At 42.6% G+C, this 27,481-nt stretch overlaps 1 protein-coding gene across 2 annotated transcripts in view; it reads left to right on the top strand.

Annotated features, from left to right (window-relative positions):
* The window catches only part of pcdh7b (protocadherin 7b), a 104,230-nt gene that overhangs the window by 44,078 nt on the left and 32,671 nt on the right, over window positions 1-27,481 (top strand). The window contains exon 2 of one of the 2 annotated variants that reach the window (XM_062444898.1): window positions 4,963-5,182. In XM_062444898.1, coding sequence (XP_062300882.1) covers window positions 4,963-5,182 — 220 coding nt within the window. The remainder of the gene's footprint in view (window positions 1-4,962; window positions 5,183-27,481) is intronic. The other variant, XM_062444899.1, reaches the window with a different exon arrangement.

The following is a 27,481-nucleotide window of genomic DNA, read 5'->3' on the forward strand; positions in this document are numbered from 1 at the left end:
AGCTAATTTAGGATTCCGGCAAGTATGTTGTTTGGTGTACTGTGGCTATTTGGCACTTTCTGCCCGTCTCAGGTGGCGTATCAAAGGTCACTGTCTGGTTGCCCATTAAAAATGAAACATGGCTTCTTAATTACCGACTGGCACTTTTGGCAATCGTGGCCACGCTCATGTGTCACTCCCTTCTCCCACTCTCTTTCTCCCCAAGCCTCTTTGTCTTACCTCTTTTGACTGGCCTCTTTATCGTTCCCTCCATCTCCCTTACTCATGCTTCCTTCTCTGTGTCCCTCCATCTCTCTCGCTTGACTGCAATAAGACACTGGCCCTGCAGTTTATGTTTGCTCCCATTGCCTCAAGTCCGGCCCAGCCACAATTACTTCCTGTGGTTCACGGTAGTGGGTCACTGCCATCCGCCAAAGGTATTTACAGCTGAAATTACACACACCGTGTTTTAAAAAACCAGACCCACCTCTATCGTTACATTAACCTCCATCCTGTCCAGAGGCTCTAGTGAAGGTGGATTTAATTATAAAACCAGAGAGCCAAAGAGAACAGTTCAAAAGACTTCCTAAATGGATGATGAGCAGCAACAGAGCATAAACACAGTAACTATTGTATGTTTTGCAGTGGTAATGCAGCACCTGAGCATTAAGGTAGAATCAGTAGATGATTGGAAATCTAGAAAAGACTAAAACTTTACATTTACTGTATTAGCCTTGAGGAAAGTGCACCGAATGCGTTTTCAATTATCCGTACAACTCAAATTCAAGCACAAACATGGTGCACCTCCTCCAAACAATGTGTTACCAATTCAAGGTTTGCTAGGAGAAAAAAAAGAAAAAAGTGGGCTCAAACAGAGTGCTGCTGACAGTGGCTCAACGTTTAGTCCGGGGAAGAGGAAATGAAAATCAAATCCAAGAGAGGTTATTGACATGAGTGGCACGGTCCTGTTTTTATTGGCTCTAACTCTGCTTGAGTCAGGCAGCCCATGTGTTTTCCCTTTAGCATCCAGGAAAAAGTTTGGGCTAAGCTTCGGCCAGCGCGTCCAATAAACCTGTGGCTTGTTTGCATTGTTCATTTTTTGGGATGACTGATTTGCTCAATCACCCGTGGCTGTCACAGCTGGCTTTCAATCACAGTCAACACCCCAAAGAGGCCTCCGCTGTCAGGACCCTAAAAGGGGGTCCCAGCATCTGGTTAAGATAAAGCAAACTAGTGCTAACTTGTAATGAAAGCCATGCTTTAAAATCTTGGCTACTCTCTGGCAGGGCACCGCATGCAGTTTAGCCATGAATTTTATATATGTGTATCAGAATCAGCTTTATTGGCAAAATATGTTACTTACACACAACAATGTTTAGGAGATACACATGGACATGCAGCTTAAACAAAGACAGGAAATGTGAACAAAGGTACATAAATATGACTATTATGTACAAGCAAGTAGGTGAAAAAATAGACATATGTATACAATGTCTATGTGACCATTTCTGTGGATTTTAAGCAAGGATACAGCAAGTGCATAGAATGCTGCGTACATGTGTACACGTCTGTATATAGAGTTTATACAGCCGATGTTAATATATGTTACAGTGAGAGGGGAGAAACTGTTCCTGTCTGGTAGTTTTGGTTAACAGTGTTCAGTAGCAACTACCAGAGGGGATAAGTTGGAGCAGGTTATGTCAAAGGTGTGAGGCATCTGCAGTTATTTTCCTTGCCTGTACAGATCCTGTATGGTGGGCAGTTTGGCACCAGTTATCTTTTCTGCTGACCTGACTGTCTGGTGTAGTCTGTTCCTGTTCTGTCTGGTGGCTGACTGATGTATGTGTGTTGAAGTGAAAAAGTGCAACTGATTTCTGAATCCTAGGTTTAAAATTCAATAATTACACATCATAGACAGTAAATATAATGAGTTACATCTGAGGTTACTTTTTGAAATGAAATGGCTGTCCTTTAAAATTAAACCAGACAAGGGTTTGAGCTATTTCATTGCCCCTGTGTATGTGTGTGTGTACTAGTGTTTCTGGCTTAGTCACCGCTGAATTGATTGGCAGCTTAGTTGACCAGAAGGGCAGAAGGTCAGGGTAGGAGGTAGAGGGAACGGCATCAAAGGGCATGTACTCAGTCAGGCTTAACAAACAAACCGGCTCTGAAAATGGTCAGTATCTGGTGAGACGGGGTCAACTCGGTGCCATATGACAGCATGGACAGAGAGCAGGGGGAACACTTTCACTGTAACGCCCACAGCTTGTTTTTATTTCTCACAATGTAAAACCTCCCTCTCCATCACTCATGCATTAAAGTATCTTCAGGGCAACATAAGCCCAGTCGTCACCGCTGACTCTGTGTGTGAGCATGGCAGATCATTTTGTTAATTTCTCCCTGTGGTTTGGCCATGTGGTAAGCCCCAAAATCATCCTCCCCATGAATACTAGAGAGAGAAAGGAAAAAAAAAAAAAAAAAAAATGGGTATGTTAGACAATTCATTTTTTATTCCCTGGCCACTAAGACACACACCTAGACATACACACACAAATATAAGAGAAAAAATGACTAAGAAAGAATCACTTTTTATTTTATTCATTTATTTAAAAGGCACAGAATGAAGGGAGCGAAGGTCGCTGTGCAGACGGTGGTTGCTGTAGATTCTAATCCAAAGCCTCCGGCGATCTCTGCATGAACTCCATTTCTGGTCTGCAAACAAATTAGCTTTTTTTTCTCTTCTATCTCGCTCTCCCTCCAGTGAAAATAAGGGGAAATTCAGGTGAATAAAATCTATTTGTTCATTTAACTTTTTTTCCCCCTCTTTCCCGTCAGCTTCTTTTCTCTCTCCAAAACTCAATTTTCCCTCGGTGTGCGCTTGCTCGAGTGTTTCTTTCCTTCGCAACGGTCTCGCCAGCAATTCATTAGGCAACAGTCGTTTAATTTGTATCATTAGAAAACCATGTTTCCCAAGGAGTATGACACTCCACTAAATCTGATCCAGACAAAGTACTTTTCTTTTGTTTTTTTCAACAACAAACAAGCTGTGGGACTTGCTAACCTGCACCTCACACCAGACAAGTGTTTCAGAGAAACAGAGAATAAACAAACAAATAAAACAACACAAGACAAAAAAACATGGTTTAATATCTTAACATCTCTTCAAGTGTTATTACACTTATAGAGAGCAGCTCTTCTTCTGGGCTCCGATTTTAATTATGCAACAAATGTGTGACTATCCAAGTGAAATTTGCATGAATATTTATACCAATTCATTTGTTGAGTGTTGATTGTAATTACATGGAAACATGATTTATTGCCAAGATTGCTGTGTTAGCCAGCCAGCCAGAAAAAGAGAACCGGGCAGAAATAAATAAATAAATGCAAATTTCCACTCACACACACACACACACACACACATACACACAAACAGCCAAAGGAAGTCCATCTCTCCCAGTGGCTTGTGGGAAATTTCATTATCAACAGGAGAATCTTCTCCAGCGTGTATGTGTCAGAGATTCAGAGGTGCCATACAGTAGGTGATGACAAAATAACAAAAAGGTTCACCTTTCTAAGGTGACCTGTCAACACTCGCGATTGTTGTTTTCTGCATCTGCGTGTATGTGTGTGTTTACGCTTCATTTGTCACTCTTGTGAGATGTAAGCATACTTTCACGCATACCAAAGATCTGTCTACGCGATACGAGCTTGACATGATGTTTTGACGCCGGCCTCTCAAATCAATTGACAGGGTTAGATGGGTTATGGATAGATGTAAAAATTAAAGGCGCAGCTACCAATCACTGTGGCTGATAACAGAATTTTTTTTATCAGGTGAGACAATCGGGGAACAAATAGAAGGAGAGGGAGGGAGAAAAAGAGTAATGGGCCTCTGTCCCATTTAATATTCTTGTGATAGAACAAGGAAACAAGGGGGGGGGGGGGGGGGGGGGAGAGTAGAAGAGGAGGAGAACATGAGCAAGTGATGAGGTCCAGTAAGGGACGGGAGGAAAATATGCACAGCAACGAAGGCAAGCTCTGACTGTGTTTGTATCTAATTAATGAATGGCATTAGCCATTTGTTATGCCATTTATTCTGGTAATAACAAAGCCCGGTCTTTCATTCCTCGCCTCATGCTCATTCTCCCTCTTTCATTCCCCTTCTCCGGATTGAGAGATGTAAAGAGAGGAAGGGGAACAGACTGAGACATTGTGAAAGAGGTCTCGACTTTAATGACATGCTCTGTTACTGCTTAACTCACTGACACTGCTCAATAATGTGTTCAAGCAAGCTACAAGTATTGACAGCCACAGCTCATCTAGCAAAACCTTTTGTGTATGTGTGTGTGTGTGTGTGCGTGTGCTCACATGCAAGCAACTTTGCATGTATTCATCTTTGCCTCTGCGCTTCTTCTTTGTGGCATCAGAATCACACCTGCTGCTGAGCCGAATGCTTGTTCACCTTGTCCTCTTTTCAGTGGACAAACAAATAAATGAGCGAGGCTGGCACATTCTTCCCTTCTTAGTTGTAACCAACGGGTTTAGCTAGCTGCTGTATTTGCTCAGCCTCAGAGATTCAAGCGAGCTTGTGAAAGACTCATGTAGAGCCTCCTATTGAAAGTTTTCACTGTGAGATGAAAGCAAGACCTTGTTTGTGGTAATAGAAGATCTTGGCTATTGTGATAGAACAGATTGTGACATGGTGAAATATCAGGTAGCTTTAAGTTAGCCTGTATTGTTGTGTCCTTAAAGCATTTAGCATCACCTTCGACGACTCCAAAGAAGCATAGCCTCCCTACCCTTGCCCCCCTTTTCTTGATCTACTGTATTTCTCTACCATTCTGACCTGAATCTCCTTTTTAAAAATCCAGGCGATCCAACTCCCTCGTTGTCGTCTGACAAAGAAAAAAAAGAAAAAAGATAATAATAAAAGTAAAACAGTCCCTTTTATAGTGACCCCCAGCCGTTTGGTTTCTCTTGTAGCCGTTTCGCCGAGTGACCTTCTCAGTGGTGAGCCAGCCCCAGGACCCTCACCAGCAGGGATCGCTGCAGAGCTGCTACGACAGTGGCCTTGACGAGTCGGAGACACCCAGCAGCAAGAGTTCGTCGGGCCCCCGGCTGGGCGCCCTTCCCCTACCTGAGGACAGCTACGAGAGGACAACGCCGGATGGCAGTGTCGGTGAGGCAGAGCACATGGAAAATGGTAGGGGCAAACACTGAAAGGAGATTAAGAAAACGATAAGATACAGGAAACACACACGCACACACTGCCTAAAGCATTCACGTAGCTCGTCCGATGGTAGGCAGTCTCACAAAGATGTAGGAACATGGGAGCTTCTCTCTTTTTTTTTTTTTTTAATATTTGTTATCAAGTAGTTCTTTTGGTGTTATTGGCTTACAGGTTTGTGGCAATGGTTATTAGATCTGTATGGTATGAGGTATGATTTGGTGTTTGTGGTTGATGTAGTAGCTGTTACAACTTTTATTAAAGCTGACAATTCCACAGTTGTAGTTCATGTCAAGACGAGATGTGGGATGTATTATAAAACCTATGGTTTGTCTCAGAAATAGTAGGTTAGTTTGATCAAAGAGAATATAGGTACATGAAACAGACATATTCTTTATGATCAAAACCTTGCAAACTGCCTTTCTCCTTTTAGTTTGAAGCTGTTTTGGACCTCTTTACAATTCCTATTGAATTTAATTTGGCGTTGACGTTTCAACTTGACTGGGGATAGATTTTTCAACATGATCTCTATGTCTCGCCTTGTACTCCTCGAGATAAAGTGAAGGAGGAGCAACAACGGGGGGTAAATACCCAACTTGAATTGTTAAGAAGCTGCACAGATAGCTGCTGTACTGATTCGCAACATGTGTTTGGTGTGAGGCCTTTATGAAGGAGTCAGCTTTCCGTAATCGTGAGATAGAACTGATGTTCTGTAGGTTGTAATAAAATAAGGCCGCAGCATAGAGAGTGTGTGGGAGAGATGGAAAAAGAGCCTATTATAAAGGCAGTCCCTAGGTACAGTACTGTTTTTTTTCCTCTTGCAGAACCTTCTCACAGCTAGCCTGAGCTACTTTCCAACCAAGGACAAAATGTGTGTGTCTGTGTGTATGTGTGTGCGTGTGCATCTTGGTGTGCAGTGAGAGATGGGGGTAATGGTCCCATTCATAGTCTAGGAGTCTGAGGCGATGCTTAACAAGGAGTAGCTGTCTTGAGAGTGCTAAGCCTAAGTGCAGAGGCTTCCCCACTGCAGCTTAGGATAAGGATATTGAAATGGCTTAAAGATTCACATCCTCTCGTCTTAGATAGAGTTGCTTTCAAGATGATTTCTTAACTTATGCCAGGATCTATGTAGTGGTGTACTAGTCAGTTTAATGTTCCACTGTATCCAAAAGGTTAAGGCTTGATAAAATATTGGTAATCAGGAAACTGTCCAGATATGGGTTTTGCTATAATCCTATTCAGCAGATATAAAGTCAGGCAAACCAGACATCAAATGGGCAGTTACACAGGTGTCCGCAATGACCTCTCTCACATTTTGGCATTAATACAGATTAAAAGGGATTTAAAACACAATGTGAGCTGATAGGTGCTTCTGTTTAAAATCTCCCTTTGCAGACAATGGGTACCCATTTACTGACCAAATTAGACCCAATTAAATGTTCATTTCAATTTGGTTTCTATTTAATTTAATTGGATGGAGACAGTCGATAGCAGACAACCCAGTTAGATTAAAAGTGTGATCAGCCTGTCAATCAAATCCACCTTGAGGGAAAAAAACAACAAAACAAAACAACAAATAGTGAAACAAATGGATTCAAAAATGGACTATGAAGTGACTGATGAACTTGACTAACTTTGGTTTCCTCTCAGTGCACATATGTTGTTAGTTTCGGAGGTACTATTACAAAATATACTGAAATTTTAGAGAATTGTTGGAGGAACAGACTCAAGGTCAATCCATGAATCAGTCTCCATCCAAGAGAAACAACATGCTCTGCTGCTGCTAGCTATCTTTAGTGAGATCAGCTGAACTAGTGTGTGTGTACGTGTGTGTAGATGGAATGGCAGCTGTACAAGTGGGATGGGGAGTAAGTGAGTGCAATGTGAATAGGGGTCTGTCTTGGTCAGCATATTGTCTCAAAATCAACCTCCAAATCTTACATCTTTACAGCACATTTATACAATTCTGAGTCTGTACAGTTTGTACTCTCAGGCAAACAGGAGATATAATCTGGCATTTGGTAGGCAGCAGGGTGGCCTTGTGGTCTGAGAGACCGTAATTATTCTAGGTCCTGTGATTCAATACCTGAAGAAAGCGGCTTTATGTTTCCTCTTAAAGTGTCCTTGTGGAAGATGCTGAGCCCCCGCTTGCTCACTTATACTCGGTCACTCTGGATAAAGGCATGAGCTAAATACTTAAGTGTAAATTAAATGCAATCATCTAAGGTTAGGGCAAATATTGGCAAACTGTTTCAGCCTCTTGAGGGAAGCTAACTACAGTCATTAGCACTCCCCCTTGTGTTGTAGCCAGAGCGCACACAGACACCATCAGCACTACATCTGCCCTATATAAAGCCCCCTTTTTACAAAATTAGAGAGTTACGAGGAAAGAGGGAGAACAAAAGTTAGCAGATGGCTTGCTGTGGTGCCCAGTGCTGGCATGGGCATCATTAGCAACAGGTAATTGCAGGCATTTATGTGCGTTCTGCGACCATGATTTGTGGCAAGAGTCTGTTTTAGACCTCGTTTGTCCTGAGCAGACCAGAAGGAGGCCAGTAAAAGGAAAGACAATAGTATACTGGAAGTGTGTGTCAGTTTGATTGGCGATGTGTGTGTGTGTGTGGAGACAAAACAGTTGGGCTTTGGGTCAATTCAAGACCATTGAAACATCATTTGAGCAAGAGACATGAGTGGCAGTTTGAAAACTTTGATTCTAAAAAATTTGATTTGATGTTTTTTGTTCACTGTGTTACTGATTCATCATGCCTGATTGTCGCTGCTTTGTGTCAGGGCAAGAAGCGGACAAAGGCCAACATCCCTTTTTTATTCTGTGCTTTTCCCAGCTCTGACTCAGTTGTTGTCAATCGATGTTCGCACAATGTGCAGGAACAATCGTCCTCCACCACAGCTGCTTGCCTGTCTCACACACATAAATGGGTGCACGCAAGTATCCGCCCAACCCCTCCATGCACACACACACTTATGCAGGCATCCGTATTAATAAGGACCCAGACAGGCACACGTGAAGACAAGGCACACGTGAAGACAACACACACGCACACATAGACTCTTGTTATTCACTTTCTGCCTCCTTCACAGACGTGCCGAGGGACTGTGTTTTCTTTTCCTCATCTCCTTCGTCAAGGTCAGGTTTCGAACTTTATTATTTTCTGTTGGTTGACTTCCATCCATGGGGACTGTCAAAAAAAAAAAGAACAAAAAAGAACGACCTCTCTCCATCTTGGACAGATTCCTCTAGATCCAATTCAAAATAGGGAGTTTTAGGGTCACCACGGGAATATCAACACATTCTTGACCCTTTCCACACTACACAGACTCGACTCCTCTGTAGTTTTATCTTATGTATGTGAAAGACAGTGAAAAGCTGCATGTCAGAAACCTATGAGAATTCTGCTGCATCGTTACAGATGTTTTTGAATTTTGTTCGGTTGAGCAGCGTAAAAACAGTCAATTTGTAGTCATTTCAGAACATGATATAAAATTCATAGTTTTTACTATAAATCCTGAACAGCACATAGCTCCACATATTGCTCAGCTATGGCATTTGGAACATTTCATGAAGTCTTGATCTTCTTGATGCACAGCTGGGCCCTCACTTATTCATAAGCTTACCCCCGTGCTCATCAGATATTCATAAACACTGAGTGTTTGGAGTCAAACACCCGATTAGACCGTTATGGATGTCAAAAAGCCCTTCCAGATGTACGATGTTACCAGTGGGTCAAAGACCTGCGCTCCATTATTGATCTCCACATCGCCGGGGGGGCAGTGGATTTTTCAATTTTTACCCTGTTAGTTCGAGTACACCTCAAAATACCATGCTTCCACATTGCCCTTTCATCATGAGTGAGGTGTACGAGGCTGGCAAAGTGTTTTTCGTGTGAAACCTCTGCACAAATCAGAACTGCTCCCAGCACTGAAGATGTAATATCATTGTTCAGTACATCAGTGCAGCTATATGGCGTGGCGCACTGGTTGCTGTAGGTCACGCTGCCATGGATTTATCCTATTTGATCCATGAATCATTACATTGGAGCTTTTTCATAGAAAAGATGTATCACTATAACCTTTTACCTTAGCTTCACATCTGTGTATTTACTCCTGTGTTGATACAACACTATGTGCTATGCTGCCAGTGGCTCGATATGGTTTAGTTTACCCACTTTTCTGACAAGGGGAACATTGTATGCAATCTGACTTTTAAAGAGAAAAAAAAAATCATTAAACTTTCCTGAAAACTGTTTTTTTTCCCCTTCCCTTTTTGCATGACTTACTAACAGACAGGAGGATGTGCACTAGTTGACTCAACTTTTTATTTACCACTACATCACTGAGTGCATCTCACAGACGCCGATGCCTGATTTCATTTATGCTGGCTGCTAAGACTGATGAATAGTGCAAATTTATTGTAGCCTCTAAAAGAGTAATAGCACGTCCTACTGGCTGCAAACGTTAGCATGCCTCCCACGTTTCTGTGCTTTGGCTGCCAGACAACTCCCCCCTCCAGCACACATACACACAAACACACACCAGACTCTATCTCTCTCCTGTCTCTCCTGCTGAGAAATCTCGGGGTACCACCGTTGGATTACAAACATCATCATTTAGTGTTGACTAGCTGGCCCAATAGAGTAGGACAGACAAGTGGCACATCACAGCAGCTATCAGTCAGGTTGTCGGCAAGTGCAGTGCAGACACTGTCTGAGCCTCTGCTAATACACATACACACCAACTCTTCAAGAGTAAACCAGTATGATAGAGGAAACAGTAGTGTAAAAGTCATGGCCAGGTGGAACTCATTTCCAGTGTATTATACTCAAGAAAATACTAAAGATTGGTCCAAAATACTGTTAGCAACATCTCCGAATACTGCAGGGACATTAATAGAACTGTGCATATAAACTAGTAACAACTGGTGTACACTTTGGTGACAGTAGAAATAACTCCTATGCAAGGAATAAGAAATGTGTTTTTGTACTCTTTCGTATTGAAATGGGTGAAAATGCAGGACAAATACAATTAGGAAACATTGTCAAATTTAATTATGAAAATTAAATTGTGGAAAGGATTTGTGTTGATTTATGATGGTTCATTACTTGTATGAAGACATTGCAAGTTTGCTATGAATTCTTTAGGAATTCACTGTAAAAAACAACATGTACAAACAAACCGTACATTTACTGTAATTAACTGGCAGTAGCCTCAACTTCAAAGCACTCTATTTTTTATAGTTTCTTACTGTACTTTAGAATTCCAGTTTATTACTAGAAATAAATGTGCGATTCTTTACTGTATTTTTGTGAATTTGCATCACAATACTGCTCAGTTTTGTCAGTAAAGATTTGTATTGAAAATATGTAAACTATAATTGAATCTACAGCACATATCCTGTATTTAATGATATTTAAACAATGTTACTGTAATATTACTACTACTACTAGACCTACTAATACTAATAAGAAAAAGAAAAATGAAAAAATGACAATATTCATTATGTAGTTCTTTTTCAAATATTTATTAAAATAAAATATGTCAACACTGCTACACAAGCAAAAGTAGACCTGAATAAACCTTCACTCTCTGTTTTCTTTTCTTTGTTTTGTTCCTTTGAAAGATTGACAATTTTGTATTGAAATGACAGTGTGTAAAATATTTGGTAACTCATTGTGACAGTTTTTGTGAAAAAAGGAACATCAAACCAACTGTTTTTAATTAACCTGCTGCGGAACAGAAGCAGTCAAATTTGTGTATTACAGTATAGAGTGAACACAAAACAATTTAAAAAAAAGTTTAGTTCAAACAGTTTGAATAATAAAAGACACAGGTGAGTGAATGAGTGAGTGAATGAGTAAATAAGTGAATCCATGTTTGAATAAGTGGTTGGGTGAGATACTGGGTAGCTATATGTGTGTGTGTGTGTGTGTGTGTGTGTGTGTGTGTGTGTGTGTGTGTGTGTGTGTGTGTGTGTGTGTGTGTGTGTGTGTGTGTGTGTGTGTGTGTGTGTGTGTGTGTGTGTGTGTTTGTGTAAGATCAGACAAAAGTCCCACTTGAAGTCACTGAGCTTCCTATTGTGCCTCTCTCAGGATTAATGTCAATGCAGGTTCTGAAAAACAGTGCCGGACGACAAAAGTATTCTTCTCTCAGGTGACATCAATCTATGTTTCATACCGAGCAAAAGTCTGCTCAGTACAAAGTAACGGTGCAGAATATTGAACCAGGAAAAAGGTAGAGGCAGCTGTGATGCTGCTATTGTGTCAGGGGCACTGCTGGTTATCACTAGGCCATAGGAAAACGGCGATGTGTAAAGAAAAGTCAACCAAGTCAAACTTTGCTGTACAGTATGTGTGAAAAAGCTCCCACTTTAGAATGAATGCCAGTGTACACGCTGCATCATGTTGATACCGAAGGTTAAAATTGTAGTAGGAGGAGAAGGCTACAGCAAGCCCGAGCATAAAGGACGTTCCTTCACATACAATCTGTTTTTCTGTACTCATCATCGATCACCGGTTTGTGTGTGTGTCATTGGACTGGAAAAAAAGATGAGAACTTGGAAGGTTTTTAGAAAAGTCATGTATGGCTCTTTTTGACAATGTGAAAAACACAAAATATAGATTAAACTCACTACATTAGTCAGTATAGTTAAATTATCTTCCAGAAAAAGCAACAGTAATGTTTTAATACGAATGTAAACTGAAACAAAATGCTAACATCCGATAACATACTTTTAGCTAGCCAGAATATTGTACATCTGAAGCTTTTCAACAGCCTTTTTGTAACAGGATTCTAAATGGTAGAAAATTCAACTGGAGAAAGCCTCACAATGATTTGTGTACTTCCTTAATAATGGTTTGACGTTTCCTTACATATTGACACTTTAAGACAGAAAAGACAGCTTATCTTATCTTGTTGAAAGGACGATAATTTTGTTTTTCTCATTTGGCTGATAAATCCTATTCAGTGAGCTGGTTTGGTTGATATGTTTATGTAGTTATAGTGTGGGCTGTAGAACACCCCAGAATAAATAACCAAAGCCTATGCTGGTGCTAATGGAGATACCAATAAAGAAAGAAATAAAGGAAGAAAGTACCAAGAATAAATGAACAGAAATGAAAAAAAATAAATAAATCACACAGGGCTGACAGAATGATGCAAAGAGAAGCATACATGTAAGGCATGTGCTCAGTCACATAAAAACAAATCAACTCTATAGTCATCTTTCACACACACACACACACACACACACACACACACACACACACACACACACACACACACACACACACACACACACACACACACACACACACACACACACACACACACACACACACACACACACACACACACACACACACACATACACATACACAGACCCACTCAGGCCTCATTCAGCACAATGAGGCACTGCATCATTTTCCAGCTCTCTGAAGCACCTCACTAGATCACTTCACTTGTTGTTGTTTCTCTCTATTTCCGAAGTTATGCCCGTTGGAATGCTGCTTAGCCTGGTTAATAATGTGCGTGCGTGTGAGTGTGTGTGTGTGTGCGCGCGCATGTGTTTGTGTGAAACTCTGTTCATTAGGCAAGCCCAATTGTAGGGCCAGATGGCAAAGCGAGTTTATTTAATTAAAACCATTCATATTTCAAGAGCGGAGCGGCAGCAGCGCTGGTCTTAGGACTGATTTCCCCAACTTGGTGGAGGGATGGGAGTGTGTGTACGTGCATCTCTTTTCATGTGTGTGTGTGTTTGTTAGAGTTTGTCTATGTGCTGTGTGTGCCCATCAACACCCGGCGGAGAGCAGCGTAGTGAAAAATCACCCAACGGAAGGCACATGCGCTATCAATCAGTATGGTACGCACGCTTTTGTCCTCCCGAAGGTCACAGTCCATGTGTGCACAAGAGTTAAAAACACATCAACATTAATGGGGAAATTATAATCAGGACAGAAATTGGAGAGAAAATAATAATCAGTTACATCTAACCAAGGTATGATGCTTGTATAATTCACAGCAGAGTTTGTATTTTGTATGTGCCTGCAGTCCTCCGCCATGTGTCTCTCATTCATTTCCACCAGTCCCTTACCCCTCGCCCCTTATTTCTTTTTCGTGATATCCCCAGGCAAGGCGACAGCAAGGGAGATAGAAAGAACAAGACGACCCGGTGAGATATTGTAAGAGAAAGCACTGAGGGAAGGTAAAGAGAAGGAAGCATGGCAAGGCAGAGTAAATGAATAACACACTGCACAGGAGCCAGGGAACAGATCGAAGGATGGTAGGCAGGAGACAAAAAGCAAGAGAGAGAGCGAGAGAGAGAAGAGGCAGGGAGAAAATTAATAAAAAAAAGAGGAGAGAGATCGAGAATGAGAAGCAGCGTGGGGAAAGGGAGAGAAGGAAGGAGGGATGGGGTTACATGCATGGAGAAGTTGCCAGCAGGGAGTGGCGGTTGACAGAGAGATGATTGATCACTGCTCAGCCGGAGCAGGCAGGTATTCAAATCATACCCTGGTGTCACATCCACAGTCCTGTCTTCCTCTCTGGCTCTCCACATGGGCACGCATGAACTGTAAAGCCCACCCAGTGCAGTCTTAACTCCCGTAACACAGCACACTGACAGAACTGAACTTGAAGAATACCTGCTCTCAACATGAAGTATCAGACAGAATCTGCAGGGGGAAAACCACTGACCTTTTATGTGTCTTCTTTGTTAAAAAAACAAAAACCTTTTTTTTTTTTTTTTTTTTTTTTAAATATATCTAAATAACCTCTAGTGGTATCTTGCCATTTTTTCTGTTTGTTTTTCTTCGCACAAGCTTTGAGATATCCACCTCTGAGATTTCTGCAGCCACTCCAAAACACTGGTGGTAAACACAATTCAGTGCTCACGGCATTAAATTTTAAAAAAATCCCTTTAAAAAAAAAAAAAGTCAACAGCAGCATCTCTTTCCAGACACAATGTCAGTGTTCCTCTGGATAATTCACAGACCTCAGTTTTCACTGGTGTCTACTGAAGAAATAGTTGCCATGAAAACTGTTGACAGCTTTTCTGTGGAACTTCAGGAACACTGTTTCTTGAAAGAGATGCTGAATTGTCATGTTTCAGTGTTTTAGGAGCACAAGTATAAATTGTATTCACATCCATTGTATATTTGGGTGGAGGCAGGAATCTCAAGGCCTGCTTTGTAATTTGGACAAATGCAGCCTTTAAAACATAATAGGAATAATATAGAAGGAGGGAAAGAGGCAGCTTAAAGAGGGTTTTTTTCTCACATGAAACAATGGAGGCGCAAATTACAAACCTAAAAAAAAAATGGGGAGTCGAATTGCTCAAAAGCGATGCGGTGCTTCTGATATTACTCACTGCAATATATATCACAGAGCCAAAAGTAAACAAGTGCTGAAGTATGTGCAGGGACACGCACACACACACACACACAATGTGGAAGTCCGAGTGTGGATAATGGAATTGTTGCTGTGGTGTTTTGTATTGCTAGAGGCGGGCTGACACCCACTCCTGACGGAGATTAAAAAAAAAAAAAAAAAAAGAAGAAGAAGCTGTTCAGCTGGCTTACAAACACTGATACACAGAAAAGCATCACATAGCTGTGATGGCCATTTTGTTTGAGAGAGAAAAAGTGCAGCCAATTTATAACGACTCTGTTTTTGCACAGAATATGACCTATTCTTATACAAAAAATGCAACAAAACACAATTGAAAAAGTGTTTATTGTCAAGCACTCGCAATAAAAGCCCCACTCAAGTAAGGCGTCCATATTGTTTTGGAAGGAGTACGCATGTTGGTTTTCTCTTCAAAGACGTTGTATTTTTTGCATTGTCTTCTGCAATCTGGATGCACAGCTGATAAAGCGCGAGCGAGCACTTGTAGGAGAGAGTAAGAGAGTAGAATGTTTTTTCATGGCGCCGCAGAGACATGACTGTATTTTCAATTAGGGCCTACAGTGATGCGTGCCTCCATGTGCATTTTGTGTCTTTTTTTTCTCTTTTTTTTGGTGCAACAAAGCGGCGACTAGCAATGCTTGTCTCCAAATGGCATGGGCATTTGTTATGTTTGGAATAAAATCACTTTTCTCTGACAGCTGTTAATTTGGAATGTACCAACCTTTTTATAAATCTTTTTGTTTTTTTGTAGCTCCCCCCACACTTTTCACTTCTTGGCTGAGGTATGTGTGTCAGGTGTGGAGCTTGCAGGGGGAACTGGTGAGGCGGTCTTCAGTGAAGACAATTAAACACCTCCAAGGCACTCAGCCAAAGCCTCCTATCCTCTCCACCCCCCACCCCTAAAGCACTCTGTCTTCTTCTTGTTTTCCCTCCTCCCTCTGCTTCGCACCTCCTCCCCGGATCTACCCCTCCTCCGAATTCTCACGGACCTCTTCTGTCTTTTGTCACAAAAAAAACAAAGCAGAAAACATCCTGCCTTTTCGAATCATTGCGTGATTGTGCTGAGGATGTGGTGAGCAGGTTGTGCAGAGGGGGGGATCGCATTTGTTGATGCATGCTGGAGCATCAGGTGTGCAGCACTGGTACACAGCAGGAGCCATGTCTTTTCCCAGTGTGAGGTCTATAGCATGGGAGGGGCCAGCTGCAAGGGATGCCAATAATGTTACTCGCTGAGTAGCGTTTTGTTATTTGTATCTTCTGAGCAAAGAAGGCCGCCGCAAGGACAAGTGTGTTTGTGTGTGCGCATACATTGTGACATGCCAACTTCACACTAGCAGTAACACTAAGAAAACCAAAGAAGGTATTCTCAGGTTTTTTTTGTTTTTTCTCACTACAGGGAAATTGTTAGAATAGCACAAACACATTCAGGTGTTCACACATTCTGTAGGCCGACACCAAGCTGGGTCCACTCATGCATTCATTCATATATTTGCCAAACATACTATACTTTATGTGCAAACACTATCTCTCTCTACCACCTCCTCCTCCTCCTATCTCACAGTTAAGGCACATACACAAATCTATGCATAATAACTTGTGGAGCTCTTCCCTCCTGCTCAAAGCATTCTTTCCACGCATCCAAAAAAAAAGCTTGTCGGCAATTTAATTTTGCACACAAGGAATGCTGCGCTGATTATAAAATACATTACATTTATATGATTACAGAACTTTCCAAGGGAGCACAAAAGGCGAGCATGTTCTGCCAGACCTAACTGAACCAACTGGAACCAGATGGAACCTGCTTACAGCCAATATACATAAATGTGATTTCATTTTAGTGAAGCTTTGCCAACTGGTCAAGAGATATCCCTGTGTTTCTGAGCGTCTACGTGTGTGTGTGTGTGTGTGTGTGTGTGTGTGTGTGTGTGCGCTGCAGATATAATATAAGCAGCGACACTCTTTTTGACCTTTAAGGTAGGAAATGCAAATTGTGTACATTTTACTGACTGTGTTTATTCACCAGGTGATGTGTGCATGTCCTAACCCTTTCTCTTGTTTATCTTACAAATTATGTATGAATGGCATCTGGCCTTTCAGCAGCTTAACCTTTGACATTTTACGATTCTTAGGATTGTGCTTCTTTCCACCGCCCACACCTTTATCCCTAACATACATTTAAACTAGTTAAAAAATGATGCAAAAAACGAAAAATCTACAAACTTTTTTAAATAATTTTTTCTTTTGTAGTTTTCTTGTGCCACCCTGTATGGGTTCACCCATGTGCGCCTATTTAGAGAACAGCTTGCCGTGCTACATCTCCAGCCGGCATGCCTGTGAACTGGCATTCCTTTTGGGAAGGGATTTTGTCAGGAAACGCCTCACCCTGCCAGCAGCGTCGGCTGCTACCACTAATTGATACCAATTAGGTCGTATTATTTAGGAATTTGACATCATGTTTGTCTTTAATCGGGGTGATTTGATGACTCAGAGACACCGCTAAATGCTGTTAAACTGTCAAAACACGGGCAAACAAATGCTTGCTTGCTGCAGGCATTATGTGCAAAGCTAATGATAATCAGTGCGTGTGTGTGTGTGTTAGAGTGTGAGAGTGTGGCATCAGTGTGTTGCGTGGGGTATGTTGGGGTATAGGAACTCATTATATTTACATTAGTATCAATAAGAATCATTTAGGATTTTATTTTAACAGGTTTTTTTTTGTAAAGTTCTTCACAGCTTCACAAGGTTGTGGATCAATACTGACTGCTGGAGAAGATGCATATTCAAGCATGCATGTACAGTAGGTGTGTGTCCACAAGCTCCACACGTGTATGAATCCAAGCAAAGATGCATCATACTCTCAGCGGTGCTGCAAGACTACCGCGGCCCACCAGAACTTATTTTTACTTCCTCATCCCCCTCTTTCGCCCCTACCACTCCTCGCCTTATAAAAATAGATGAAAGCGTGTAACAATGGAGGAAGGGGGATTATCCTCTCCGCTCTCTCCCTCACTCGCCTTCTCTCTTTGAGGACACAGTTAATGTGTCTCATATGGAGGAGAGGATAGGGAGAGAGGGGAGGAGGGAGGGAGGGAGGGAGGGAGGGATGGAGCTGAGGAACCAGGGAGGAAGAAGGGTGGGGAAGGTGGAGGGATTGAAATGAAAAGCTAACACAGTTTATTGAAAGGGGCTTCCTGGCTTGCCAGTGGCAAAGCGGTGTTAGAGCTCTCCAAGTGGCACACACGGTGACCTTTGACTCCGGGGACGCCAGAGGGGTTACATGACACACACATTCCTCCAAACAGAGAGAAACGCACAAATAAAGAAGGCTTTGATGCACACAAAAACCTCCTTATGCTGCAGTATGCATGCATGCACACATGTCAGTTCACCTGGAGGCACAATATCTTCCTCCGCTAGCCGAGGAATTATTTTCTCTCCTTTTATTTCCTTTCAAGGGGCTGTGCTCATGGACACAATCACTCAGGGTCATACTTGCGTTAGTGACCAAAAAAAAAGAAAATCTCCCAAAGTAGATGTCTGATACATATTTTTTCGGTCCCCAGAAAAAGAAAAAAAAAAGGATGCTCATTATTTTTCTCACCCTGAACAATCCTTCTGTGGCTCTCTCAGAAGTCTGAAGAGAACAGAGGGAAGTTTTTTGTCCGCGCTGCCACAGAACGTCGTGAGTGCGACTTAATGCGTTTCTTTTCCGTGAGACTTTTTTTTATTTTTTAACAAAGGCTTGTCCATTTAGTCCATCGAACCGGTTTCCCTGGTGACTGCGCGGAAAGAAATTCACAGAGCAGTCGGCATTAGTGCCATACATGTTTTATGAAGGCCGAGAGCTCACCCTACTTAAGACAAACACTCGCTGAACCATTCGCGCAGCCGTGAAATTGGTGTGGTATGTGTGTGTGTGTGTTAAGAGGAGGGAAATTGTATTTGCCCGTGCGTGTGTGTGCGTGTGTGAGTGTGTGTGTGTGTGCATGCTGCTAATATTTGCACTCTCCCTGCTTTTCTCTTGTGACTGTGAAGCTGCTTGCTTATGCATTGTTGACCCATTTAAGGGCTTTAGCATTTCGCTATTGTGTTGGTTCTCTTAGCTCAGAATGTGCAGTGTATAATATGCTTATTCCAATGCATACATCACCTGTGTAAAAACACACAAACTCAATGCATTTAGATTTTTTTTTTGTACCAAGGAAAATACCCTTATGTTTTTCCCCTCTTTACCTCTCTCATACATACATTATCTCCCTCATTCTCTGTCTGTCTTCCTCTCTATCAGCCCTTTCTCAGTCTTGGAGTCTTAGAATTCACACTCTGTGCTGAAATGAATTGTCGTCAGGAGCACGCAAAGAGAGCAGGGAATACATTGCCGGGCTTCGTCGTGGAATAAAACAACCCACTGACAGCTCGGGAATTATTTTGGGGCACCACACACCCCCCCCATGCTGGGATGAATATGCATTGGCACCCAGTAATTGAAGTGCCTCGTCAACTTGAGCCTGTGACTTGACAAATTTCACCCGAGTCGCTTTCCATCATCGCTGCCGCGCTCCACCCTCTCTGTGTTGTTTGTAATTTCGCCGCACCTGGTGGTGAAGGCGAGTAGGCGTGCATCCAACCAAACATGTGGCAAACAAATCCGCAGATCCCACCCTTTTTTTTTCTTCCCCCCCAGGTGTGGGATTTTTTTCCCCTTGTTTTCACCTCGAGGTCAGAAAGCAAAGCAAAAACAAAATCTCCCTTCCTTTGTGTGCCAGTCACCGCGGCACAGCCGTCTTTTCAAGCTTATGAAATGCAGCAATCACCTCACAAAGCTCAACTATGTCTTAAGACAGTGGAGCTAAGCATGACTTCCTGTGAGGGATGAGGAAAGTCAAAGTGGCTGTCAAAAGCTTCCGTTTAAACCACAATAGAAACACACCCGAGAGGCCAAAACACATCAGCGGACACAATCAGAGTGAAGTAACGTGACACTGAAACCAAACAGCTTAGGTAAATGCAGTAGGGATGTGATGCCGGAGGAGGGGGGGGAGGCCAGGTGAGCTGTTTTTTCTTTCTTCAGGGAGTTTACAAAAAGATTAACCCTTTGAACAAGGGCACACCTGTTTCTGTGCATTCTGGGCAAAGTGTGTGACTCATTGTCTGCTTCCTGGCCTTTTGTTTGCAGTCCCGCCCGCAGACTAATGGCTACCTTGAAGGCTAAAACCATAGCATTTATCTTGTCTGTGGCTTAAACTAACCCTCAGGCAATCACTTTAGTAGAGTTTGTGGAACTAGTCACATAAGTGCCTCCACAGGGCACGCAGGATTGGATTTAGGTGGGAAAAAAGAAAAAAACTAACAAAGAACTGAGGTGTTGTTTAAAGGAAAGTTGAAGCGCCTCTGTTTCACAAGACATGCAACTTCCATCCTCTTGTTTGCTCTTTGATTTTTAATCATTTCTCTGTCACTTCTTTCTCAATCTCAAGCAACCCCTCAACCTTTATCAAGCGTGAGGACAGAAAGAGAGAAAAACAGATTGGGAAATAGGATGAGTTTGACATAATGACAAAAGACGCCCCCTGCTCGCGCCCCCGCCACCGATGGGGCTGACAAAACACAGCATCTTAATCCAGATGATGTGCCTGCAAATCCACTCACAATGCCCTGTGCACACACATACATACACACACACACACACACACACACACACACAAATACATATGTGCAGGACCACATTTAAACACATGTAAAAAATCTCTTTTTTATCTCTTTAAGTGAATAGCCTCAGATCAGCTTTTGGCAGGCTCAGCAAACATTGTATCGCTTGCAACTTGCTGCGAGTGAATGTGTCTTTTTGGAAGAGGCTTACCTCTGGCAAATCAAGATCCTGTATACACAAGTAGGAAGGAAATCCTTTGTGCTGCAGGTGTGAACGCTGCATATTAAATACAGAAAGAGAGATATGGCGTGCTGTTTGGACCGTTTTCAAATTAACACCAGCTCTCTCAGTGTTTTTTTTTTTTGGTTGCACCAGGCTACTGTACTCTGTTCTCCATTACATGTATTGCAGGGCTGTAGGATGTAGAGTAGCGTTGTTTAGCCTCCCTCCCACACACAATGTACGGCTCGGATTTGAAAATCTTCTGGAAGTGACAGATTGGGTTCACACACTGCGCAGGGAAACAAGTTGCAGTCATTATCCAGTTGGAGCTGTTACGAACTCATTCTCAAACTAGTCTTTGGATAGTCGTCTCGATGTCAGGACTTACACACGCACACACACATTTGTTGGTTGCAATGTGGCTTTCTTAAACATAAGAAATATTTGTCTTTAACCAATAAAGGGACCAATAAATGATTTTAAGCTGTGTTGAGTGCGGTTGCCTGTTGTGAAATCCCATATTTATGACCCAAAACAAATGCAAACACACTCACACAGGCAGAGATGCAGCTGCATGTAGCTAACTATCAAACATTGCAAGAATTTTAAGAAGAATAGAAAACTCCAGACTGTTGAGCATTAGGGGAACGGAGTCTACAAGTCTTGTTTTTTCTTTTCTTTTTTTGGTTACTGACAGCAAGAGAGAGAGAAAGACAGAGAGAGAGATGAATGATGGTTCCATCACCCCACACGTTGTGAATCTGAAGTCACGCCAGGGCAGCATAAATCATCTCAAATCCTTGAGTGATTGCAGACGGAGCAAGGACACACACATGCACGCCCACACACACACACATCTATGCATGTATATACACACACACACACATATAAACACATGCATCACCTTGTTCCAGAACTCTCCAAATCACCATTCAAATCTTTAGTTGAAAAGACCAAAAAAACCAGGCAGTGCTGCTTTAATAGCTCACGGGGCTTGAGCGAGGTTTAATCTTAATCAAAAGGAACTGCAGATTATAAGCAGCGAGAACAGATGGTTTCTGAGCGAAAATTGCATTTTCCAGACATTTCTTGATTGTTTGCGCTTTTCTCCCTCCCTCTTTGGTGTTATTATGATTATTACTCCCCCCTGCTTTTGGTGATTTCATTTTGTTCTTATGGGCATTATCTCAGCTTAGACTTTGCTGACCAATTCCAAAAAAATGCCGCCGGTCAAGACCTTTCATTAGTATCAAAGTCTTAATCCACCTCAATACATACATGCAGTAATCCCCCCCTTTTGAAAAGACCATCGCTGTCAACACTCGTGTTCTTTAGACGAACTCTGCGTGAGGACAAAGCAATTTGTTTCTAAAGCGTCAGGGGAGGAGGCGGGGGGGTTGGGGTAGGGGGGCTTGTAAGAGCCGGCTGCAGAGGGGTAAAAGTGTATACAGTGTATAAACAGATTTCTGCAGAGAGAGACTGCAAGAATAAAGACAGTGAGCTGCTTTTTGTGGTTTTGGGCTTTGATAGAAAGCCTGCAAGCCAAAGACGTTATCCTCTGGCAAAGGTGACGATGGGAGAAAGGAGCGAGAGACAGAGAAAGCGAACGCAGACACGATTGTATTCTGTTCAAGGTGTTGTGCAACGCACTCTTTCCTTTTCTTGTGATGTGTGTGCATGCACGCGTGTGTGTGTGCTCACGCTCAGGGAGGAGATTTTGTCAGTTTAATCTGAAGTGCTGATGATGTGAATAGGAAAAAAAAGAAACAAAGAATGCAAGAACCAGAGATCTTAATAATTTTCTATTCCCTAATGAAATGCAACATCTGACACATTTTCATGGACAAACACACAGACACACACACATACAAATACACACATGCACACGTATTGTGTTTGCAAAACTAATTCAGAGAGCAAGACCAGAAAATACTGTACATGTTTAAGTTGGATCATCTGTACGTGCTTGTCGGTTGAAAACAGGAAGTTAATTTTGGTACGTCTGGTGCTGAAATAGGCCAAAAAATACAAAGTTCCCCCCACTATTTCTAGCATGAAATCACATGTTTATGTTGTAGTGAAAATGAGGCCACAGACTAATGTGTTCCCCTGAAAAAAAAAAGGCGGCAGGAATGCAAGAATAATCTACAACGAGTTGCTTCAAATCAGGCAAAAGGCAAATGTTCACAGCCCACTCAGTGACACCAGGGTTTTGATTTTGGAGTATGATGTGTGTTTGTGTGTGTGTATGAGACTGTGTTTATGCGTGTGCAGACTGTAAAGGTCCACTGGACAGAGCTCTCTTTACTCACCCTGACAAGCAGAGAGCTGTAAAAAATTGCACCATATTTCCTCTCAAGTCTCTTCTGATACTGAGAAGCAATGTTTTCACAGCTGCCTCACTTTCTCTTTTCTCCAGTTTCCCACTCTGTGTGTGTGTGTGTGTATATATATATTTGGTATGTGTACGAGTGCCTCTGTGTGTGGGTTTGCATACTTTTTTTTCCCTTTTCTCTTTCACCCAATGTGAGCAGAAATGAAAAACAAAAAGTAGGTGCCAATTGTTTGAGGCGCAAAGAGACAGAGAAAAGACGGTCCGTCTTTGTTCCACAAACTTCTCTCCCCCCCTTGTTGTCTCGTCTCCGTCCACCCTCCTCCCCTCCCTCGTCTCTCTTCCTGCTCTGGCGTCTCATTGTAATCAACTGTTTATGCAAAAGCCTCAGTATGATTCACAGAGTAATCAGCCTGCCACCTCCCTAAGAAATGTTATTTCTGGCATTTTTGGGGCTTATTTAATTGAAAATCTGAATCTATCCACTCGATGGCCGTTCACAGCGTGTGAAACGTAGATGCGGCCTACTCTGTATCCAATTAGAAGCCAGTCATCTATGATGACAGCACTGTGTTGGCAGGAAGGGAGGGAGGGAGAGAGGAAGGAGTGGAGTTGGGGGGGGGGGGGGGGGTAGCCTTTACAGCTGCTAATAATAGACTAATAACTTAATTCTGACGATGTCTGTGAGCAGTGTTATGTTTCCGTGAGATATTCAGCGATGTAGGAAAGTTTCAGGTTATTATTGGGGGAGTGCTCGGTGGAGATTTGAATGTGTGTGCCTGTGAGTGTGTGTGTGTGTGTGTGTGTGTGTGTGTGTGTGTGTGTGTGTGTGTGTGTATGTATAAGGCAGCAAGGATGATTTAGGTGAGTCACAGGTATGTGAAAGCAAGCTAAATTATATACACAATGGTGTCTGTCCTGGATTAGTCCCTCTGCCGTAATCACTAACTAAAGCGCTGAGGCTCATTATTAGTCTGTTTATCAAGCTCTTACTGGTTATGAAATTCCATTTAGCATCACATTGCTCCAGAAAATTATTCAAATGGAAAAACAAGCTGTGCACATTTTAGATTTTTTTATTTGCACTTGTTTTCCAGAGATAAAAAATCACAAACCCCATCCTTCATCCTTGACTATCCACCCCTTCTGTTTCTTTCCCTTTAGGTAGGATGCAGAGGAGGGGTGCTCAGTAGCTGGTGCACCCCATGTTCTAACTGCAGATATTTGGGGAACTATTGTAACCATGGCTGTCAGAGGGCAGATATTTCTTCTATACATTGCCTAACCCAAAGTTGTCCATCTGAATAGACAGACAACAACATAAATAGTCACTAATGATGTATTTTTCCCCCCTGCCAAAGCAAACAGACATGCTTGTTCCGATTCAAATGTTTGTGAGCCACTTAATTGTGTTTCGCTGAAGAGGGAGAGTGGTGGAATCCGCAGGCAAGGCCGTCGCACCTCGCAAATGAGAATCAAAAGGAGATGCTGCCAAATCTGCAGCTGGAGAGCCCTTCTCTAATAATAGAAGTTAAGGTCTGGGAGCAAGGCAGAGTGTGAGAAGAGTGTGTTTGCATAATGGGAAAGGGAATGTGTGTGTGCGTGTGTGTGTGTGCGTGTGTGTGTGTGTGCGTGTGTGTCATCGTGCAATTGTGTGTGCATACCAGAACACTGAGGTAGGGAAACACTCTTTGTCTCATTTTTTTTGTCACATCTAAATCTGTCTCCGCCCTTTACGCAGGCACACACACACACACACACACACACACACACACACACACACACACACACACACACACACACACACACACACACACACACACACACACACACACACACACACACACACACACACACACACACACACACACAAACACAGTACATCACATTGGCTCAACTGTCACCCATATGCCATGACATGAGCAGCAGGACACAAAGCCACTGACTGACTGCTGTGAGTCCAAAGGCTTAGGCTACTTGGTGTGTAAATGTCAACTTTTCTTAAATAAGTCCGTAACCTTAGCTGCCACCCTGCCAAACGGTGCCCTTCTTCACCTCACGGAAGGCCAGTGGATTAACACTGAACTGTCCAAATTGTGAACACAAACACTGTATCATAATGGTTATTTTATATCTCTTAAGACTCATTCTTTTCATTTTCAGAAGCAAAAATGACCTACTTCAACCTATTTTTTCTGCCCCCCTTTTCATTGCCTTACTTACGTGGAGGGATTCATAATCAATAACTTATGTATGCTTTGCTCCCATTTCTCTCAACCACTTCTATGACCGGAAGCAATTTTAGAGCTGTCACTGTTGCGAGAGGAATCATTTACTTTAAACTACCATTGTGTTGTGTCCTCTTGCTGCACAAAATGCAACATTAGGACAGGCGGGGGGCACAGAATCCAGGTGAAACATCTATTTAAATGGATGGTGAAAATGTGTAACAGTTAGTTTGTTCATAACAGTAAGAGTTTTTTAATTGCAGTTGACTAAAAGTTACAGAGATTGAAGGTAATGTGAGCGCTAATATCTTTATTGAAGCTGCAATGATTTCACTGAGGCTAGCAGTGTGTGCATTGCTGACAGGAAGATGATATACCGGCTGTATCAAGTGCTGTCTGACAGTAAATGTCTTCCCCCTCCTCCATGTTTACAGTGTTAAATGGATTATAGTCCATGGGCAGCTCTATGTTAACCTGCACACATGTCTGCTCCCGGGTTCACATACGGCTCTGTGATGGGAAAGAGAGCCCATAACTAGCACCTTCCCAAGTGCCAGCGTAGCCTCTGGTTGAACACTAGTGTAACACTAATCACATTAGCATCGATCATGTGACTGCCCCGGCTTTGACCTTGCTGCATTTACTCTGAACTTAGCTAGAGGTACACTGTAGTCTTAGCCAAGCTCCACCTCTTACAAAGCAGTTAACGGCACGAGGCTAACAGTGTCAGTACATTAAGAAAGCGCTAATATGTGCAAAGTGTGTAGAAGCTCAGCAGACTGTTTGCGCATTTTGACTGCGGCTGTCACTGCAGGGTTGCGAGAGCTTACATGTTTTATCCCACGTGTCAGTGTGATGTGTGAGGGCTGCTGCAGCGGATACCCCCTTGTAATACGCTAATATGCATTAGAATTAAGCTCATGCCTCTAAAATGAAAACACCGGAATTAGCCGTCAAAATGAGAGCTATGCTGAAGAGAGCTGGGAAGAATGGGTGGGGGTGGGGGGGCTGTGGAGGGGGAAGGAGGGTTGGTGATATTATGAATGTAATGTTTCTTTTCATAAAGTCGGGGATGAGGTCGCCACAAATGATTCCCCTCGACGTAAGTCCGGGAAATGAAGCTTGCTCTTTTCAACAGGGATAATTAGCTGGGCTGACAGTCTATCCCCATTTGTGAAACCCCCCTCCCCCACCCCCCACTCCAGTTTGGGACTATAATCCCTCCTTTGAGGATGTGCAGTGACAGAGAAGTATTTTTTTGTCCTTCTAGAATATTCCAGCAATTAGAGAGGGGTACAATAATACCCATCAACTCCTTGTAATTAGCGAGCATTTGAGATGATGCAAGAGAAACCGAGAGCCTTTTTGACCTCAACAGGGGCCGAGCAGTGATACACATTGTGTCTTGCTGCGTATTTGTGTGTCTCTGGGTCTCGGTATACACGAGGGAGTCAAGTTAGGATGAGTAAGCAATGTGCCTCCGCCGGAGCACAAAGTGTACCCTCGCCCCCCCGCTCTCCCGACATCCCCTTCATCTAAATTTGCCAATTCAGCATTAACACACACGCACACACATTCAAAGAGCATCGCAGTGTGTGAGGTTGTAACTAAAACCCGAAGCTTGCGTGTGCCTTTGAAAAGTTCTCTTCACGTCTGTTGTTTTCAGCTGCCAACTTGTTGTTGACTGTCTGTGTCCAGCGATGGTTATCACAGCTGATGATGCCCTTCTCTGTCAGGCCGTGACCCCTTACTCCCACTGAATTATCATCTGTCAGAGGCAGAGAGAAAGAGAGGAAGAGGGAGGGAAGGTAGGAAGGGTACAGAAAAACAAGGGACAGAGGGTAGATTTGGCTGAGTGCCTCCAAGGTGTTTAATTGTCTTCATTGATGACCGCCCCACCTGCTCACTTGACACACATTTCCCAGCCAAGACATGTCAGGCATAAACAAATAACTCATGCACCAACTACGCAGGTGGGTTTTATAGGGACCAGTTGAGGCTCACTCTCTCACAAAAAGCAGAACCATACACCATTTATTTTTCATAAAGTTCAGGAGATTAGTTGAGCTGATGGCAAAGCAACTGCTGACCTCTTATCTAAATGAGGAACAGCTATTTTGACACATAAGGCTAGTTTCTGGCAAATTGGAGGCCACACGATGGGTCAAACCAGCCAAAAAATCCCTTCGCTCTCCAATTAGTATCATTTGGTTTTGCACAAACGAGCACTGATGGACAGTCACAGCCAACTGCAGATGAATAACGTTCAGCAACAATATAACTTTCTCTTCCACTGTCATCTTCAGACACTCTTCCCTTCCTTGCATCATCCCTTCCTCTTCCTGCTCAGCATCTCAGTTGAATTACAGACTCCTCGGAATGAATGAATCACCAAACGAACACTGGCGTTCATTAAATTGTGTAAC

This window comes from Scomber scombrus, chromosome 23 (genome assembly GCF_963691925.1).
Source record: "Scomber scombrus chromosome 23, fScoSco1.1, whole genome shotgun sequence".
In the NCBI taxonomy this organism is placed as follows: domain Eukaryota; kingdom Metazoa; phylum Chordata; class Actinopteri; order Scombriformes; family Scombridae; genus Scomber; species Scomber scombrus.